We start from the raw sequence: 22,420 nt of genomic DNA on the forward strand, positions 1-22,420 counted from the left end.
CTCGGAGACGATGGTTGATACTTGGATAAAAGTTAATGAAGATAGATGATTGTTACTCTGGAGGATTAGCTTGTCAAGACAAAAAGGGCAACTTGAATATTGGAAAAAATTAGAAGCATCTCAAATATATCAATAGTAAAGTAGTATCAGTTATATAGAATTTATACATATATTATTTGTCGTTACTTTATAAAGTCTTTATTATTTTTATTCCATTCCAGATGTTACAGGAGCCATTCGATGCATACATTCAAAAGATTCTGAAGAAAACTCCTACTCAACCAGTACTTAAGCTACCTTCTTCAGGTGAACATACCCAAGAACAGTGTTATGAGGTAATTTCGGCAACATGACATTTCGAACTATTACTACAATCAAACGAATAATAATCCTGTGAGAGCCTTTTCTGGCATTATATTCATATAGTTTTCTTTAGTAATATAAAAATAGTTTAACTTATTAATATAAAAATAGTTTCAATGTCTCTAAGTTTTCAAATTAATGTTTTGGTAATTGTTTTCATTTACTCAGATTGTCCTTTAAGGGAATTATTACATTTGAAGTTTATACAAAATGAAATCTTATGCCTATTATCAAGGCTGTAAGAATTCAGAATGAATTTTCAGCCGACATCATAGTCTTTTTTTGGTGTCCATCTGGCATCAGAATTAACTAAAATCACTCAAATGAAAGAAACGTCAAGAATAACTTTGATGATACCAACAATTTTTGGGTTTCGACTTTTCTTACTGATCTGTTCAATGTTAATCTGTATATTAAGGGAAAATGAGGAATAGAAACTGTAGGTAGATGGTTCAAAGGCTATTCAACCCTCCACTGCAATCTGCGAGGGTTTATTGTGGCTCATATCTATTCAAACTCGATCAAATGAATCCAACTTCCTAATGATGCTGATTACTTTATTTGATGAGTGTTCTCTCAGGTCAGTTAGCAAGAGCAGGAGTCTCCCAAACACTGAAAACCTAATCTGGTTGGCGGTAGGACAGGCAAAGACTATGTGCTCTGCTACCTATACCTGAATTTTATTGGGAGGAATAATCCATTACAAAGTTGACAGACTATGGTACATTTTTCACATTCTAATGAGGACCTGATTGGCGGTCAGTCTGCGACTAACTTTGTTTTGAGCAACACAAATGTGTTGCAGGGTACTAACTGAACCTACTAGCTCACCAATACTCTGAAGTAACTTCAAAAAATTTTCATTTGATACTTTTTTCATAATTTTATTACTTGATGTACTTAATTTTCTCTACTTATATTGATTTATGTTCTGAAAGCTCCTTCAGCGGGCAGCTCAAGTTTTCAGAGAAGAATATTTCAAGAATCATATCAAAGCAAGAGAAGAACTCGAGAAAAGGGTACATACTCTTTCCTTAATGAAGAGGAATCAACTTAAGGAAATTGAAATAATGAATGAAGAACGGGAAATTTTACAGGAGAAGGCCAGTAATTTGGCGGAAAAATATGAAGATATTAAAGATAAGCAAGATGAACTGCTGAAAAGGTAAGTACTGCTTTTGTTTCACAAGTTTCGAGTGAATTATGTATGCATTGACTTTATTGTATATTTTTGTAGATCATTTTTCTGGTCTGGTCAAAGTAATTACCTGCTTATTTGAAAGCATGACAAGTGATTTTTATCTTAAATTGTAAATTATATGGAAGTTGCCATTAGCACAATCACTTTTCTAATAAACCTTATTTTTTCAGATAATACTAGTCGAACTAGTTCATAGTCATTTCGCGTTAGTGGTTCCAATTATATATTACTGAAACTGAAGTGAATGTTAATGAAAAGAAATAATTCTGTATCCATCATACTATTATTCACAGTTACATTTTGAAGTGATAACTTCTTATGGGAGGGTAAACCGCTTCGTTACCTAATGCGCAACGGTGCCAGTTTGTCTGGCTTCCCTTTCTCTCACGCATATGTCAGCGAAAGGCAGGCTCCTCCTCTCTCGTCGGACAGACGTTTGCGTTAGGCATATACTATTGACAGTTTATAAAAATCTAACCAGCAAGCACTTAATATTCTTTCATCATGTTAAACGTATCTTAGAAATGATGATACTCATTTTGTATATTTACATTATTAGTTTCATTATTAAATCCTACAAAAGTAACAATTGGCTTATTGCAGCTATAATATATGTACATATACAAAATAATCAATAAAAGATTTCATTACTAAATAGCCTTTTCTAATCATATTAATATACATACAATCAATCGGGTTTTCGCAAATTGCATTCGTGTGAATCATCAGTGCAACTATCTCTAAACAAATTCAAATCTGAGCTGGATAATAATAAGTTTGTTGTAGTCGTGTTCCTTGACCTCAAAAGAGCATTTGAGACCATTGATAGGTCTATACTACTAGCCAAATTGAATATATATGGAATTGAGGGCAAAGTGTATAATTGGTTATCTAATTACTTGACCAACAGAAAACAACGGGTAAGAGTTAAAGGCATGTTCTCTTGTGAAATTGACAATTACGTTGGAGTTCCCCAGGGTAGTGTTCTGGGACCCATACTATATTTAAACGACATGCCATTGTTTGTCGACTGTGAATTTATGAACTTTTTTGCTGATGATACTCTATTGGCATGTAGCGATGTGAACCTAACGATGGCTGTACAAAAAATGAATAATACTCTAGCAAGTGTCACCAAGTATTTAAAAAGTAATAAACTCAAGCTGAATGTGATGAAAACTAAAGCGATGATAATGACCACCAAGTTTAAATACAGCCAAATAGACTCTAAAACTATTGTCATCATCAACATTGATGATGACAAAATTGAAATAGTGAATTCAACTAAATATCTGGGATTCCAGATAGATAACACTCTATCGTTTGATGAACATTTTGAGTATATTCATTAAAAAATTTCAAAGAAATTATTCTTTTTTTCTAGAATTGCCAATAATCTTTCAATGGAGTCAAGTATCACAGTTTACAAGTCAATTGTTCAGCCACACTTCGACTATTGTTCCTCTATCCTATCTCTATTCAATCAGAATAAATTGTCTCAACTCCAAAAACTTCAGAATCGTGGTATGAGAATCATTTTGAAGTGCCGTAGAGATACTCCTATCACTATTATGCTCAATGTTTTAAATTGGCAATCCATTTCCCAAAGACTGCTATACTTCACAATGATCTTCGTATACAAAATATTGAACAATTTAGGACCATCTTATTTTAATCAGTATATTGTCTTTCATCACGATATTCACCACCACTTCACTCGAAATAATAATAACTTATATATTAACAGAACAAAAAACAAAAATACTATGAACTCATTGTTTTTCAAGGGTTTTGATCGGTTCAACAAATTACCTAATGCAATTAAAAATAGCCCATCTCTGAACATGTTCAAAAATGAACTGAAGAAATTTGTTTTAAATGTACAAATATGATATGTATTATGTCTTTGTTACCTGTAGCTGTAATTTGTATAATTCCATTCATCTAGTGTTCGTTATATATTTCAAATAATTATGTAATTTATCTTTCTACATGCTGCATTGAAATTTTTCGAATGTATAATGTTGCTGTTTTTGTAGTAATGTCTTTAAAAATATTTTATTGAACTTATGTTTGTCATACATATAAGTCATTTCTATATGTAACACATACCTTTTTTATTTCTACCATTCTAGTTGATTTGTATATTATTAGGATATCCTATTTAAATAAAGATCTATCTATCTATCAATAATAAAATTAAATAATAACCTAAGCTTTCTCAAGTTAAACAATTTCAATATTAAATAGTTCAACTCAGATTAGTTTAAGTTATCACTTCTGTCGGGCGTCCTGAGGCGCCTACGTTTTTTTCTGAGGGGATTTGACAATTCCTATATAAGATAGAAGAGATGTTATGATAAATTTCATCTTGACGATTATCAAAGTTGAATGTGAAGCCATGAAGTTCAGTGTTACGAATATATTTCTGATTGTTTATATTATTACCCATAAAATAGTGATAAAATTATGATATTAAACATACTGTCCAAAATACTTTAAGATCCAACTTTGTAACATTCATGTTGTAGAATTTTTCTATAAATGGGTGGTGAAATTTTCAAGTCGAAAGTAAAGGTAATTCACTATCTGTAGAGGAAAGTAATGATTTCTAACTTTCTCTTTCTTTTGTTTTTGTTCATCTACACATTTTCCTAGGAAGTTTATGTTGGAATATTCAGTTATTAAAGTGTCATTGGAAAAATTGAAATCCACAATAACTAGTTAATTTTTTCAATTCAGTATTCAACTCTAGATAGGTAACTTTTTATATCAACATATTATTCTAGGTGCGAAAATTTACTGATGTTAGTTTCAAGAAAAAGAAGTGAGCCATCAGATTCAGAAAGAGATTTTCTTAATGAATTACAGGAAGTCAATGAGAAGATCTTAGTCTATAGAAACAAAATTGATAAGATCAAGAACAAAATGAAGTATCAGGAGATCCAGGTATACCTTACATATTTATTTCAAATTACTTTTATTTATGGTTCATTACTTTTGCAGATAGAGAACTGGAAAGCTCAAGAAGTTAAAAAAGTTGCAGCAATCAATGAGACTCATACCAATACTATAAGAACCAATCTTCAAGAAACGTATGTATTCACAGTAACTTTTTTATACTGTGGTATCATTTTTATATGAAGGGTTTGGTAATCCAATATTAATATTATTTAGATACTACTTTTAGTTACAATCAATAAATCCACAGAACAATTATATTCATTTATTTCTTATTTTCCAAGCTGTAACAAATCCATTAGGGCAAATCATTATTAACCATGAAGAGATTATATTATTATTATTATAACATTACAGGCTACTAATTTACATTGATTTGGTGCAGTTTTTATTCTCATTCTCAATATAGTTGGAACCAGATGGAGATAAGCTGCTGTGATGATGATGATGCAAGGAGACAAGATAATATCCCTAGGATATGGGGTACATATTAGATATTCTGTCTGGAAGAATTTTGTTGATGAATATATATTTTTAATTCCATAGCTAAAACGAATCAAATGTTCAATCATCTTCCAACCTGAAAAAAAATTAACAACCACCTCAAAAATATTTTTGTTTGTTATTATTTCAACTTTTATTTTCTTCAATTTCAGGGGAACAAAAATCACAGACATGGTTCAGCAAGTCAAGGAGTTCAAGTCGTCACTCAATTTGAAATAATCCAGTGTTTTTTATAATTTTTGTATGTTTTTATGATTTTCTGTTGTATTCAATAAAGAAGTCGATGTGTACATCATATACTTTGAATGTTTTTATTCCAACTCAGCTGAGAAATGCTCCATATTTTGTGAAATACTGACTCCTATAAATATTTTAGTGATATTCTGGAATATACTATGAGTAGGCGAAGTGGAAGAATCTGTGAAACCTAACAGAGGTTCCACTAAGGAGACTATGAGGATTGAACAAAAATATTTTCTCCCTTTTAACCTTGTTTTTTTCAAACAAGATTACAGAGAAGCAAATCCATAGTGCCTTTCAGTCAGGTTAAGCCATAATCGTTATTAAATTATATAATTGAGAACAGTGATAAAATGTTTCAAGGTAGTTGACAATGTTTCTTGGTGCATTTCATTAGTTCGGACTTCCATTGTCTAATATGATATACATTGATTTTAAATACCTGAAAGAATCTGTAAAAATTAGAAATGAGATTAGCTGAAAAATAGCAATTATAGTAGGGAAAAAAAACTGAAATTACAATGAAATGAAATACAAGCAACATCCAAAAAATAAAAACAAAAATTAAACGAGACGTATTGGTGAAGAGGACCGACACTAAATGGGAAACATCTGTGTATCGAAAAATCACTCGCACAGGACAGTATCTGAACCAGGAATCAAACCACCATCAATCGACTAAGAGAGGAATCAACAAGACTCTACTAGACCGTGCTTTCGGTCTCTGTATTACAAAGGAAGGTCTCGAAAAGGAACTAGGCATCATCAAAAATGACCTTCAAAGTGATGGTGGAACAGGCTTTAACTAGAAGACAGCAAGAGCTCCACAAGGATGAGAAGCCGCCACAAAAACTACTTGTACTTCCCTACATCAGAGTATTGTCGGAAAGGATAAGAAGGATTGGGTCCAAGTATAACATCAGAACCTGTTTCAGATCTTGGAACACTATTCGAAGCAGCCTCACAAAACTAGGCTACCAAACGCGGACTGCGTTTCCAAGAATTGCATTTGTCGGATACCCTGCGAGTGCGGAGAATTATACATCGGTGAAAATAAGAGGCCATTGAAAGTAAGCATTGCCGAGCATAAGAAACACACACAGCGAGGAGAAACCAGCAAATCAGGACTCATCAACATAACATCAAGTGGGCTCAAGCTGAAATCATCCACAAGGAAGAACACTGGTTTAGGAGAAAATTAAAAGAAGCCGCATATATGTTGTCCAACAACGCATTTAGCCAAGCTAGCGTAGAGATACGCAACATATGGAAACCTCTAATCAAGCGGAACATGACCAACTCCCGCCAAACGGTCATCTTCCGCTGAAACCATTGAAGCGTAGAGAGGGAAGAGGGGATAGGTGGTGAAAGCACTCGAATGACCTATAAATAGTCAGATCTCGGAGGAATAAGTCCAGTTATCACCTGAAGACGATTGTGGATGCTAACAATCGAAACGTCGTGTAGTAACTTGGTTTGGAATCTTTTAATTTTCATTTCTTGTTAATATTTTTTTAATTTTCATTTTTTGGTTGTTACTTGTATTTTATTTCATTGTAATTTCAGTGTTTTGCTTAATATAATTATTTTTCAGCCAATTTCTTTTTTAATTTTTTACAGATTCAAGTATTTAAAATCAATTTATATCGTATTAAACAATGGAAGTTCGAACTAATGAAATGCAGTGATACAATGTTTGTAGCAAATCCTCATGACTTTGCTTCAATTTTTTTGAAGAAGCTGAATATTTAATTGAATCAACTTACCACAAACTGACCTAAAATAACCATAATAATAACAATATTCTTATCAGAACCACAACATCAAGCTTAATTGTGGCTGTGAGTCATATGTAACAAGTTACATACCTACACGTTTTTCTCAACCTCTCTTGGGTTTATAATTCTCCATAATCAAATATCAAGATCAATTAGGAATTATACAATTGTCATATTTATGAATATTATAAAAGAATAATCTTCTAACCTAGCGCTTTATAAGAAATGGATGTTTCCAAAAATTGATTCTTTTCTCATTTTTCTTTTATATTGTGAATGAAAATATCAATAACTGTAAACTCATATCCCAATGATCAGAAATTTTCTTCAGGAAAGAACTCGTATGACCTAATTACTTTTTATGCCGAATTTTTCGATTTACCTTTAGAGATTCTCTATTGATATTTATTTTTTTTAATTGTTGGTGGGTTATAAACGTTTAGAAATGTTGACTAATACTAGATTTTAGAGGCTACATAATATATTTGAATATTCAATAAAAATTGCATTTGAAAATTTTTATTTTTGTCTTTGTCATGGGACTTCTAAGAAAAGTTTCATACTAAATGATTAACAGTCCAAATTAGTTATTTTTCCATAAAGGGAGTCCACTAAAACTATTAAATACTCATATTCTAAATTAGCCAAAAGTGATTTTTCAATTGTAATTATATCCATTTATCATTTCATCACAATCAACATTTGAAGTGACTATAACTTTCATAGAAATAAATGATTAAATATTTTAATTCTAGGGCAAGGAGAAATTAAAAGAAAGGAAAGTCTAGTTTGAATAAACAGATACAGTCTACAACTGTCTGAAGCACAAATTGTATTAAAATTATGAAAAAAAATTATGAAAGAAAAATTATGGAATACAAATCAATTAACATAATTCAGCTCATAAAAAAAAGAAAAGAAAAAAACGCCTCAAAAGTGCTGCTTGGTTCCCTCCTGTTCATAAAAAAGGACATATTCCTCCTCACTCACAAGTCAAAGGCAACATTCAATTTGCCTCTGAATCTTGGAGAGAATATTTTTAAATGAATTACTAAAATACGGGGAAACTTATGGATTGATAGGGACTTTGTGCATTTTCTTCTTTCCTTGCACTTCGAACAAGTTGGTTTTTCATCTCCAACCAGAGTTTTCCCTCTTGTGAAGAAATCCAAGCATTGTGATAGACTCAATTGGCCAGTTCTTTGTGGTATAGGGAGAGACAAATCCCAGAAAGGATCGAAGTATCCACGATGAGTATCCACAGTGTGTGTACTTCATAGTGGATTTTAATTGACCAACGAAATTGTCTACTATCTTAGAGTTGTTCATGTTCAAATATCCCAGTCAGGACTATTGCGCGTTCCCGCTGTCGCTCAATTTTTCGTCAATCTCCTTCAAGATCGGTTTAGGTTTCTCAGTAATTCCATTGAGGTCCTCATGTAAACCTTCTAAAAGATATCACAGGAATACCTGGGCGATTAGCAGATCCCATGAATCGAGGGGCAAATCTTTGAATCTGACTTTTAAAATAGGCACTGTTTATTATTTTTCTGACCACAATTCCTTGATAACTTCTGTGGATGCTTTGATTAAAGCACCTTTTATACTATAAATACTAGTATTGTTATCTTCCATGTATGTATCATTTTTTGAATATTCCAGCAATCATCTCGTGTTTGAAAAACTTTGGATTACACTGTTCATGATACAGCTGTTTCCAATATTTTTCAATCCAATAAAACCAAGAGTTCTGACTGAAGAATGTATCACTGATCTAATGTTGTAACTGTTGATACTACGTTCACCACTGCTGTCTTCTTCTGAGTAATCACAGATTGGATGATTCACCCCTTCATTGGATCGGTAGGATAAGAAATTCCAAGCTGAACTGCCTAAAACTGAATTGGGTATGGCAGACGTTTTGAATTTGAAAGAAGAAGATAGTTCTAGAACTTGTTCATATTTCTCTGTATCTTCTGATGGTAACTTATGGGAAGTATCACAAGGAATATGGGACGTTTTATAAGGAAACATTCTCCCATCGCGACTGGGGTATAAATATGATTTGGAAACAACGGGATGAAGAAAACTTTCATCCATTGAATGTGACGATGGGATGATGCCAAAAACAGAAGCTAAATCGCCACGATGTACAACTAAACTAATTTTTTTGGCCAGAAAGGTGGTACATCTTTTTTCTTTAGTTTCTTCAGTCATTTTTTTTTCATTTCATTAACAAAATTCAGAGATAAGAGCCCAAATACACCGAAAGTTTCTACAGCCACAAGATTAAATATAAAGTTATTTCCAACATTCCTGCCGTTTTGCTTTCTCACTGGTTATGGTAGCAGTACCTGCATTTTTGGATGTTCCAACTAAATGAGATAGAGCCATTTGTGTCCGCACATGTGAAATCCAAAACCACAGCTTTGCCACATTTCCAGGGAACAAGGGTCATTTCATCCGGACGTTTGTCATCATCACAGCTAGTACCAAGTTGTTCTAGGTTAGAAGGTATCCCGGCTGATATCAAGGCCTTTTTTATAATGTCGTTGACTTGGAGGTGTCTTGGAAAACGCCCAGAACTTTTTCTACAGCTCAAACCATGAGTACTTTTTCATGTATGAGGAGTACAAATATCTAAACCCAATCTGAGTCCAATGGCTACCCTGAAAGTATTATTATCTAATAGTGTTCCCAGAGTAGCAACAGGGAATGCGTTCAATCAAGCACCAGATTCTTTAATATTGACAATTTCTAGTAAAGGTTTGTCCGATGCTTTCTGAAGTGATTTGAGATCCGAAGGCACATGACTTTTGCTTTGAGAACACCAAATAGATCCGCCTTTGACGGCTAAATTATCTTTTATATTGTTAAAGGAGACTGGAAGTATCATTTCTATCAATTGCGAAACATTATTGATGGAAGACAAAGGCTGGTAAAGCCAGTGATGATGCTGAGCGCAGACCCAACCCTCCACCATTCAAAGGCAATGTTGCTTGAGACCTAGAAATGTCAGTGAAACAGCTGTTGGTAACATTTTCAGTCATGTTACGTAGATGATCACCAAACTTCTTAAGGTATACTTGACTTTCCCCACAAGGAGAGCATCTTAGAGTATAGAATAGTTTAGTTTTAAATAAAAAAAAAGGAAGTATGCATTGGCAAATCGTATGAACGGGTAGAAATTAGTTCAAGGGAATCTATTTTGCTTTGCAAACTTTCACATAGAGCTTCCGTAGTGAGAGGGGTATCAAGTAGTTCCCATTTCGATTTTTCCATGAGTTATACCAGGAACAACTTCCATAATGTCGGCAAGAGATTCTGATTCAAGACTTGAATTGGAAATTATTTCACATTCATCGAAGTTAACTTCGAGACCGATTTGTTTTGAACTGTTAAAAATTATCTCCAAATCCTTCAATATAATGTCAATATCATCTCCAATGCATCCGTCATCCAGATACCAACAGATGAATTTTGAATTCAGTTTTCTAGTTAGCTCTTAAATGGTCAGGCAGAAAAGTGCAGGTTCTAAAGAATCGCCTTGTTGGACACCTCTCTGAGATTCAATCAAACGTTCACCAAAATTAAAAAAAACTTGGAAATCCGTAGCATTGATCTATAAAAGGGTATGGGCCTGGCAAAGACTCTTGTGACCGTTGTAACATCAAATTTCTGACAATCATGTTGAATGCGTTTTTAAAATCCAACTTGAGGAAATTTTTTGATAACGAATTTGGATGTTGATGGATATATCGGCGTACTGCATGGGCGACCACTTCGCATCCTCCAGGAGTACCGAAACCAAATTGTATAGAACGTAAGATGGACCCAAGGTCTTCTTCAATCCGAGAACACCCTAGTTTGGCCACTTACTGGCTAAAGAAAGTACCGATGGCAATGGAACGTATTCCTCCGTCTTTCTTTTTGAGAGCACAGAGAGATGCACCGTAAAGCATTGGACAAATCTCTAGATTAACTCCCCCAGGTAATAAGAGATTACAAAGATTTGTCACTAGAATTACCAGCACTATAACTAAGAAGGTCTTGTATGTAACTTGAGCGAAATCCATCCAGTCCTCCAGCTGATCCAGTGCGGAACACTTTCACTGTTGCAAGTATAAGTAGTTCAGGAACTTGAAACGTTGAATTGCTTGTTTGATCAAGTGAAGGTTCAGATGCATTTTATATTGAGTCGGCTTGAGGATGTTTAAGAATGAGCTTCGATAGAAGATCATTGTCATAATCAGCGAGAGAATTGTTAGAACTAAGAATCTTAACAGCAGATAAAATATCACCCTCCTCAACCTTATTTAAAATAATTTTTGAGATATTTCCTTTGAATTGTTTGGCAATTGCTGACGGAATAGCAGATGATTCGTTATTCATCGTTTTGATGTTCCTCTTTATCAATGTTGTTAGAGATATTTTTCTCTTCTCATTCGAATATTGTATAGGAAGAACTCTGAATGTGAAAGTAAGTAGATTTTCCCAACTGAAAAAGGAGTTCTGCATTACACATTCATCAATGACTTCAGATAAGACGGATACTATGCAAATTCTAGCTCCTCACAATATTAGTAGAGTTCTTCAAAGCAGCTAATCTTTTGAACAATGATAATGTATCTTTTCCTGTTTTATTGAAGTTTTGTGAATTTTTCCATAATGAATTTGGAGGCCGGTTTTGGATCTGAATGATTTATGGCAAAGTTGTACAAACATTGTCCATGTCGTATGATTGTTTCAGTTTATCATCACAAGCGGAATCCATCCAAATCAGTAGAAACAGGTCTATTTAGAATTGAAAACTTGGACTGAACCTGAATGACATTTTGGTTGTTGACATTGTAACATAGGAGAAATTCACTCAATTACATTTAAGTTGGCGTTGGAAAAAATCGTATGAGCTTTGGAATGTTTGATAACTATTCAGATTTGTTAAAGTATACACAAAATTTTCAATTATATGCTTGCAGATTATTTCAATATGATTATTCTTTTTGGACAATTGGACCAAGTTTTGATAAGAACCCGCGATGCACTAGTCGCTTAGTATTCAAACGAACAAACTGTTAAAAATTCTTTTTTTCGAATTCTAGACATTAAATGCACCACAAAAGAAAATGTTTATGTGTTATGTGTTCACTTTTGTCATTGAAGGGGCACTGAAAACTTGATATTTTATCGTTCTCCAAATGAAAAATTAGACCAAAATAGATCTGATAAACGAAGAGGCTATGAAAAGGGTCCATTATTTAATATCCATTTTGTAATGCGCAATAGACGTTATAGTTCTATGTATCCTAAAAGTTTCTTGTTCTAATCATTTGTGGATTGCTGCTATTCCAGTAAAGTGAATTATGTCTGTTGAATAACCCGTTTTATTCCAAATTTGGTCTCATCTGTCTTGTACTCTTCATTTTGAAATAATTTTATACAAATGATTGATTCAAATATCATTTTCATGAAATGTTTTTTATCAGTGCTGAAAAAAAATATAAAGTTCTGCTTTGCAAAATTTATTTAGCAATATAAGTCGTTTTAAATATTACTTTCACAATAATCATTCTGTACATTCTGTAAAAAAATATTGGAGTTGTATACGGATATATGTAGGTATATACATAAAACTTAGCCAAGTTGAGATAGATCTATGAAAAAGTGCATGATTCAAATGAAAATGAAAAAAATTGAAAAACTGAAAGTGAATCAAACCTGACCATTTATATCCACATTTGAAGAAAATCTTTGTCTACTTAGGAATCTTGTCTAAAATTATATTTGTGATAAAATATCCACTTTAAGAAAACTGGATGTAAAATAAATGAGATTTTATCCTTTCTTATTTCAAGGTAATTTTTAACTTTGTGTTGTTCTTCATTATGCTTTGCTTTTTTATATTAACATTTCATTATCATTTGAGTAAAAAAATACTCTAAACAGAAAATACATAAAAGTACTTAATTCTATAAGAATATTACCTACTTGTTTTGTGAGCTGTCAAAAATTGTATAAAATTTCACAAAAAGCTTACTTAGTGTGTTCCATGAAATGTACATTACATTAAATCATGTAGTTACCACTTACATACGGGTACAAAATATATACCAATATAACTGGTATAAAAGATAGTGAGTCAATCAATGAAGAATTATTTTAGTGATCTACTAAAGGTCCCCAGAAGTACTTGCTTATCCTATCTTCATCTTCGGTTAGGAAAAAGTCTCTACCATGCTTGACAAATTCTTTCTTTGTTATTTTTCCATCTCCATTAGAATCGATTGCTCGGAATGCTAAAATGGCGTCTTGTTCTTGCAGTCCCAGGACATCAAAGAATAATTTGAATTCTTCTACTGTTATTTCTCCTGACTTGTCTTTATCAATTGCCTGAAAAAAAAATAAAATTATGAAAACTGATAAACATTGTGACAAATAAAAATTAAGACTTTTATGATCGAAAAACTGAAGCCGGATTTCTTTCCAGAAGCAAATGTGTGCATACATATAATAATATACATTTTGATTACTGTTCTCATTCATTGTGATTAATGAGAATGGTTACCCACAGACATAGAAATATATCAGATGCTGGAGTAAAAGTTCTCAAAGTAAAACTATAACAAATAAACTGACAAGGTCATAAGTTAAATTCCGATGTTGATTTCCTTGCTCCGTTTTTAATCACTTTCCTTCACGATTTGGTAGAGAATACCTTTTCACTGAAAGAGACTAAAACAAAAAAATTAATCAACAATGAACATGGACATATACAGGATTTACAAATATTTTCACGTTTTCAATATCAAATGTCTGATGATGGTCAAATGATGGTAAATGAGGCGTTTTTCCTGATACTGAACCTTTTCCTGTTCTATTCAACACACAAGTGGATGTGTTCTTGCTGTCAGGGCACTTCCAACACATTTTTGACAACCTCTATTTTGAATTCTTCTTTCTTCTGCAATCTATTTCATATCAGTGTAATGAGATATTTATCTGAAGAACTATATCCCATGCAGAATGATGATGCTTGTATTCATCGGGCAATGTCATCCTTCCTGTGCTACAAATCGTACGTGGAAGGGTAAGATCTCGTTAATCCTCAGCTCGCACAAGTTTCTACTCCTGAGAGTTGTAGTTCGTAGGGAGACGACAACTGTTTAACGCAAAAACCAATTTTGAACAGTTTTTTTCAACAGATTTAGATCATAACTATCTCCAAAATTTTTCTATGAACATTAGTCAACTTCTCTTTGGACCCACGACCCTTTCCTCCGAAACCGAATGCCAGTAGTAGTCTGGGAAATAACAATATTCTTTTTTGAAGGAGAACAAAGCAAACTGTTTTATTATAAAGGAGGGTCCTTATTACCGAAGATAGTGATTCGTTAGTTGTAAGATTTAGTTTTAATCATCTATTTAACTTGTCTGTTTAACCTGATTTGAGAAACACATGTAGGAAGACATTGCTTCAGTTCATTATGTTCATTATACCAGAGGTTCAGATTATTTATTGGAGTTCATATTAAGTTCCAATAAGAATAGGCAGTGTATAACTTACACTAAACATTATCAATTATTGATCAATATGTAGATGTACCTTGAATATATATGGCAAAAAGGTATGAGCTCGCCTCACTAATCGCTTGTCATTTAAAACGTGATGCATATTTTCTAAATATCTTTCTACAGTGACTAGATTGTAGGGTGTGATTTCTCCAAACTGCTTTTCCCAAAGATCCTGGAAAATGATAACTTTATTAGCTAAAACTCTCACCAGACAGATTCAAGACAAAAGACCACCAACAATACGTTTTCTTTTCATAGATATATTCTTACTGTAAACTGTGGAATCTCATTTAACTTTTAAATTCTATTACCATTCAGCTAATTATATCATTAATCTCAAATACAATTTTTTCAAATCCAAACTATATATGATATTATTTTATGTTTTGAATTACTAGAATACAGAAAGTACCTATAGGTACCAAATCGTTAATTGGTGACGACTTTCTGAGAGAACAATTAGATAGTTGACTGGATTTTCTGAAAGAATTTCAATTAAATGATTAAATGATTTTCAAAAATTTATTGGTTTCCCATAAAAGTTCACATGTATATAATATTTATGAAAGGTAAATTTCATTTAGCATACCTATATAATAATTAATTCATTTCAAAGGTAAATTTTCTTTAGCATATATAATAATTAATTCATTTCAAATTCAATAAATTTGAATACAAAATCATTATCAATACTCTCCACCATAGTAAATTGAGAAATTAGAGTGACTTTTAAATGTAGGAATTATTACTTGGTATAATTTTAATGTCAACAATATCATTTCATATTTGAATTTTGTTGACCTTATATCACAATGCATCGCTGATCATTAATGACGTTGCATCATTAATATAGAAAATATATATTGATTTTTAAATAACAAATCATTTTCACAGTTTTCCTACACTATGTACATAAAGAATTTCACCTGGAGAAGATCCTGAAATTTCTTTATTTGTTCAGAATGTAGATGTCCAAGATTTATGAACCTTTCTCCAAGAATCTTGAAATCATCAAATGATATAACTCCGTCCTTGTTGAGATCTAAAATCCCATGGAATGTACGAATTTTTCTTCTCCAGAAGTCAGACTCTCCCTGAAAATTATTGTGAAATAAGTGATATTTACTGTAATACGATAATATATAACAAACTAAAAAATTAGAAAAAAGTCTAATCAGTAATTTATATAAAACGTAAGGAATTTCATTTTGCTATGAATATAAAAAATATAACTGATTGATGTTTGAGACTCATTTTAGTTATTAATGTTGAGTAAATCATTTTAAATTATACTTTGGGATATTTAAAAAATATGAAATCTTTCAATTTTGATTTCTATTCTCAAACCTATTTTCGTTTTAGGTATCTATACAGGAGCTTATTATGTGATTAGATGAGATGGGATAAACTGTATTTCCATATTATCATTTTGGTTAATGGTAACAATAGAAGCCAAATTTCATCATATACAAACCCAACTTATCATTAACTATTTTCATACAGTTTTTGATCAACAATTGCGGTAATAAGTATGTCTATTGTAAAGATGTGTATTTGCTGAAAATAAAACTTTAAATTATTAATAGTGATTGAAAGATATTCACTATTTTGGGAATCAGCTGATTATTAACAAAATACATTACATTAATAAAGGCAAATTAGAATAACCTAATATTATAACTAATAATATATTATCGCCTGTAACCGAATTAAAAATATTTTTTCTACCATAACGAAAAACATCTTTATATTTTCAAATAAATATTAATTTTATATTATCAAATAACGATAATCCCAAGGTTTTTTTAAAGAATAATGGGATTGTTTTTTCTATATTGGATATGAATCCTAAAAACTTAGGAAACTGCCTACGTATAATGGTTTTCAGAGAAATTTTTTCATGTGTGAGATATGAAATATTTTACAAGGTATTTCTATGAATATTGTAATCAATTGAAATTGAGTTGTTTATTTTAATAGGATTTCTAGAACACATATTATATTTCAAAATCGTTCAGAATATGCTTTAGTAACTACGTGATGTAAAAAGTTCTAACGATGGTAGGAGCTAATGAACTATAAGAAAACGTTTCATACATGGTGAGACAAGTATTGAAAAATAAATTATCGAGAAAATATATTTCATAAGTTGTTACATATTCATAACCTGCAATTTCGATATACCCAGATATGGATAATAAAAAACAGTTGAAAAAGCTTTTAGATGCAATTTTTGAATACAACAAAACAATATTTCAAGTTGAAATGTTATTGGCTTCGTTTTGAATTTTGTTAGACTATTTCCGTAGTTATTTAAAAAAGATAGTGTTGTATCTAAAGGTAGATATTTTTGGAGGAAACATTGTATTCGATTCAAAATGTTCTTATTTCCAAATGAAAACAATATTGTATTCGTTTGAAAATGTACTTTTAGGATGAAACTGCAGTAACGTTAGTTACAAATAAAAGTGGTAAAAAAACATAGAAAGTTTCATTTCTCATTTTTCATGATGATCTCCTACCTAAATCCATTAATTTATTGAAAGAGTCTGAGTAATTTAGTTTTTTAAGGACCCTCTAAAGTATTACTGTAGAGAATAAAATATTAATTTGGAGGTGTTGTAAAGTTTAGTTTGATTATGTAGATTCTGAGGGTGTTTTGTTAGGGATCATTTAATTTATTTTACTATATTTATTAACTATTCACTTCCATACGGACGATGTTAGATAAATAGACCAATTTATAATCAGACAATCTGAAATCTACAATGGGTAGGTATCTTTTCGATTTTATTCTTTATAAGTTAAGATTTTCTTGAATGTATGTTTGTGTGAGAAGTTCAAAAAAGATGCCAAGGAGTTAATGAAATTATAAATGAAGTTTTTTTGAAAATGGTTGAATGGTGAATGAATGAAGTTGTATACCTACATTTTTTGGTGTTGCAAATAATATTTTATTATTTTTTTAAATGATGAACACTTGTAATACCTACGGGTTGAAAAAAATAATTTGAACACGTGAACATAATTCATTGATGTTCCAAATGCGTATATGAGTGGGAAGGTTTGCATACAATGCGATCTTTTCATTATCCTATTTTTTAGAACTATACTTTTTTGTTTTTGTCTAAGAAAAAAATGTAAAATTTGAATATAGTTAAAATGGATTGTTGATAAAATTTATCTGTTTTGATCAATTCCACATCTTTTCAATAGTGAAATTTTGACTCACTTTCATATGCAGAGAGTTAAATAAAAAAGTCCACCTTTTTCGTTAACTGTGGACGTTTTTTATTCAAGACAAGTCTGAGAATGAACAAATTTCTAAACAATACATAACATTTTTTAACATCAAAGTGAACGGCTTTCGAAAATAATATGACAAAACAAATCAAGTAATTATATGCCTTCCTTCACTTATAGTTGGGGGTATAGGTAGATTTAATGTATCATGGTTCTATTTTTAGATTCAGTAGATTTTTACATAGTAGATGTTACATAAAATAACATTTGCAGGTGTCCTTCATTAGCTGTCATTTTTTCTTGTAGAGTGCTTTATTATTGAAATTGCGTTAGATAACTATTTAAACAGATTTCTTTTACAATTCTGAATATATTAGCACATGAATATAACTGAAGTTCTTTCCCAACACCAAATTGTTATTTTTAACACCTCGACACGTATTTCGATCACCTTAAATCGATTAAACTGAGTTTAATCTTCCTCTGGAAAATGATCAATTGGTGATCGAAACACGTGTCGAGGTGTTAAAAATAACGATTTGGTGTTGGGAAAGAACTCCAGTAATATTCATTACTACACCAAAGGTTCCAAACAGTGCATCATAAGTATATTAGCACATGGTATTCAAAAATGAAATTGGCATTTTTAAAAGAGAAATTTGAAAATTTTATAATTATATCTTATTTAGAATCAAAAATAAGTATGACTGTGTACATGGTTTATTTTTGCATACTGTAAGTTCACTCTTAGTTAGCTAAGAAGGCGTAGGTAACCTCTTGGATTATGAATTTCAAATGGCAAACTCACCCTATGACCAATCCATTCCAAATCACTGTCTGATTCAGAATCTGACTGATATTTTCGTTCAGCATGTGTATGTTTTGCATGTTTACTGTAATCTCTTGACGTAAGGTGATACCTCACTACAAATGCTGCTAGAGGGGCGCATCTACTACAGGTTATCTGAAAAATAATAATCATGAATGTAACGTATGTTTGGTGACGCTTTTATTTATATTCAAAGAATTCCGTTTAAATTTTGGCTGCTGAGCAATGGATTCGTAATAGATGAAATTGATGAATCCTTCGTTTTGTCTTTGACCAATGCGTAATTGCATGAAAGTTATAATAGTGATCTGCTAGATTGAAGTGTTCATCTATTTCGAGCCTTGTAGAGCAAAATAGTGTAGTTACTTTTAAAATATTTCTTCGAGTAATCACAAACGTTTAGTTACATGGTATAACAGTGTCAGTTGAGTTTAAAAAAAATCTGTTTAAAATCTGTTTTTCCGTTAATCAGCTGTCGTCCCCATACGAACGACAACTCTCAGAAGTTGAGAAACTTGTGCGAGCTAAGGACTAACGAGATCTTACTTTTTAACGTGTGATTCCTAACACGGTTGCAGAATAATAACAGCTTCAACCAGATGAATTCTCTCGAGAAAAAGATTTGGTCGAGGCGGGAATCGAACCCACGGTCTTCCGATCGTGAGTCGGGCGCCAACCATTTGATTTGATTTAATTCATATTTGTATTTTAAATATATAGTAAGACCTATTATTATTATTCATTCAAATTTTTCAGTAACATTGTATTAGGTACTAATTGTGGCAATTTTAACTAAGACTATATACGTAATAATACTGTTATGCCCTTAGAGACTGCATTGTATTGAACACACCTAGCAGATTCTGGTCATATGTTCACTCTAAGAATAACAGCACAAGAATACCAGGATCAGTAACCTACTTAGGAAACAAACTCGAGAATCCTCAAGATATCGTTGATGCCTTCAGTAATTTTTTCAGTAAGATGTATTAAAAATCTGGCTTACTTTTGAACAAAGTTGGTACAGTGAACAATAATATTCATATTCATTTTTACCCCATTCAAGAAAATGAGGTTATATCTGCAACTGAAAAACTAAAGGACAAACTGACATCAGGCCCAGATATGATCCCATCATTTTTGTTAAAGGATTGTGCAGGAGCATAGGCAAAACCTTTAACGAGAATTTTTAATTCATGTCTGATATCTGGAACATTCTCAGATATTTGGAAATTAGTTAAAGTATGTCCTGTATACAAAAGTGGAGAGAAATCATATATAGAGAATTACATACTCATATCTATTTTATGTAAGTTTTCTAAAATTTTTGAGATTATTTTATATAATCGCATCAATACTTCTGTTCAACGGCAACTATCTCAACATCAACATGGATTTGTTACTAAGCATTCTAGTGTTACAGATCTAGTCATTATTACTCAATTTATTTCCGAGGCATTAGGTAACAATGGCCAAGTTAATGTTATATACACGTATTTCTCTAAAGCATTTGATAAAATTGATCATGGTATCTTGCTCAATAAACTGATGAGTTTTGGTTTTTCGAATACTGCCTGTCAGCTGATGCAATCCTATCTAACATGTAGAAAACAATTCATATCCTATAACGGTTATAAATCTAGAACATATATAGCTTCCTCTGATGTGCTTCAGGGCTCCAACCTAGGTCCTCTTTTGTTTTTATTGTTTATTAATGACTTAGGTAAAAGTTTAACTTGTGAGCGGTTATGCTTCGCGGATGACTTGAAATTATTTTCTATAATTAAGGAAGCAGGTGATTGTGTAAATCTTCAATCTCAATTAGAATTTCTTGTTGCTTGGTGTAGCAATAATAAATTGAAACTCAATGTGGAGAAATGTAAAGTAGTGGGTTATAGTCGAAAAAAAGAGGTTTATACATTCCCGTATATTCAGATCTGCTGAGATGTAATGAGATCAAAGACTTAGGGGTAATATTCGATTATAAAGTAACATTTGGTAGACATATTTTACAAAACGTTTCAGAATCTCTCAGAGCTTATGGTTTCATTGTTAGAAATTGCAGAAACTTTCATAATATTAAAGCCATGAAGCTGTTGTATTTCACCTACGTACGTTCGAAGATAGAATATGCAAGTATCGTCTGGAGTCCATTCTATGAGATTCATAACATAGCCATTGAAAGAGTTCAAAGAAAGTTTTGTAAATTTCTAATTTTCAGAATAGATGGTTCGTGCCCTGAGAGAGGTATCAATAATGATGTCATATATGAACCTTTGGAACTTTTTAGTTTCGAGCATCGCAGAAAATGTGCGTCGCTCATATTTTTATTCAAGTTAGTGAATGAGGGAATTGACTGTCCTAAAATTCTTGAACAAATTAACTTCAATGTACCACGGCCAGCTTCACGATCTCAATCCATTTTTGGACCTCTCAGAGCAAGAACTAACATTATACTCAATTCCCCAATATATGTTACTAGTACTATGTGTCTGTATCGCTGCTGTTCCAATGTTTTGACAGAATCAGAATCAACGAACATAGGCGTACGCAGCGTTATCTAGTGGCATCTAGTGGAAGTTACAGAAAAATCGATAACCTAAAAACCTCCTCTATAAAAAATTACTTATACATGTCAAGTTTCATCACGATCGGTTGAGCGATGTAGAAGTTTATCACTTACCAACCAACCAACAAACATCCATTTTTATATTTTAAATGAGCACAAATTTCAATAGCATTTGTGCCCATGGTGATTTATTCTTCACTAACCTTCATAACATTATTAGAATTGCTAACATGTACTTGAAGTAGGTAATTAGAATTAGTGTTTTTTTTTGTTCATTTTATTTTACGTTTATGGTTAAGTATTGTGAATAAAATTTTACATTGTCTTGTAAATGGGTAACTGTTGGACAATAATGCTATTATTATTATTAACACACCGTATATACAAATATTTGATACTCTGTACAGACTCAAAATGAAATGGTTGAAAACACAAAGGTAGGGCTGAAGTGGAATCAATAATGAAAAGAAATGTTATCACAACTTCTCTCAAATATTATTTTTCTATTTATCTCTGTCACAACAGCCGGCACTTTTGATAATTCTAGAATTATCTCCATATGTTTTTCTGTCTGCATTAATACATATCTTGTTACACAATAATAAACTATTTTCAAGAAATATGTTGGACTGCTTAACCGTTTCATTTCAATAATTCATTACATGTGATTTATTGTCTTGCACATATTACTGATAATAATTTTTTGTGGAGCAAAATCAATTTTTTCATTCATTTTGTAACTGATATGATCTTGAAGAATCTTAAAAAATTTAAAATTTATTAGAAAGCTATTCTTGAAAATTTTCGCAAATTATTCACCAAAGTTCTCTTTTCCCGAAGTCATCAAACTTGTATATGGTCCCACAGACTTGGTAATGATGAAAAGTGATGATAAAAATTACATAATTAAATGCGTAGGTAGGTCTAAACTGAAGTAAATGGGGCTATTCAACCCTCCACATCAAATCGCGAAGATTTATGTGGCTCACACCACACAATAATGTGTGGTTTGGACGACCTTCCATGGCTGCAGAGTTCCAACTTTAGTAAACGCTCTTCTGATTCTCTCAGGTAATCTGTAATCATCTTGATGGAATGTTCAGATTTGGAATCGTACCTGTGGATCATCTTCTGGAATACCATTTAAGGTAACTATTGTG

The 22,420-nt window shown here is 31.8% G+C and overlaps 2 protein-coding genes across 3 annotated transcripts in view; one reads left to right on the top strand and one right to left on the bottom strand.

The window, feature by feature from the left end:
• Positions 1–5,328, top strand: part of mbo (Nuclear pore complex protein Nup88) — a 288,902-nt gene extending 283,574 nt beyond the window's left edge. Inside the window, exons 9-13 of the mRNA XM_074185808.1 lie at positions 222–335; positions 1,302–1,528; positions 4,354–4,513; positions 4,571–4,659; positions 5,182–5,328. Of these exons, the coding sequence (XP_074041909.1) occupies positions 222–335; positions 1,302–1,528; positions 4,354–4,513; positions 4,571–4,659; positions 5,182–5,248 (657 nt within the window). The 3' untranslated portion in view covers positions 5,249–5,328. The remainder of the gene's footprint in view (positions 1–221; positions 336–1,301; positions 1,529–4,353; positions 4,514–4,570; positions 4,660–5,181) is intronic.
• Positions 5,329–12,553: 7,225 nt separating this feature from the next.
• Positions 12,554–22,420, bottom strand: part of CBP (sarcoplasmic calcium-binding protein) — a 37,105-nt gene continuing 27,238 nt past the window's right edge. For both annotated transcript variants that reach the window (XM_074185661.1, XM_074185662.1), the window contains exons 2-5: positions 18,671–18,826; positions 15,546–15,713; positions 14,651–14,791; positions 12,554–13,437 (exon numbers count right to left, since the gene is read on the bottom strand). In XM_074185661.1, coding sequence (XP_074041762.1) covers positions 13,207–13,437; positions 14,651–14,791; positions 15,546–15,713; positions 18,671–18,826 — 696 coding nt within the window. In that variant the 3' untranslated portion in view covers positions 12,554–13,206. The remainder of the gene's footprint in view (positions 13,438–14,650; positions 14,792–15,545; positions 15,714–18,670; positions 18,827–22,420) is intronic.

This window comes from Leptinotarsa decemlineata, unplaced genomic scaffold (genome assembly GCF_025532065.1).
Source record: "Leptinotarsa decemlineata unplaced genomic scaffold, Ldec_3_MD MMD2_tig00078346_RagTag_RagTag, whole genome shotgun sequence".
Taxonomy (NCBI): domain Eukaryota; kingdom Metazoa; phylum Arthropoda; class Insecta; order Coleoptera; family Chrysomelidae; genus Leptinotarsa; species Leptinotarsa decemlineata.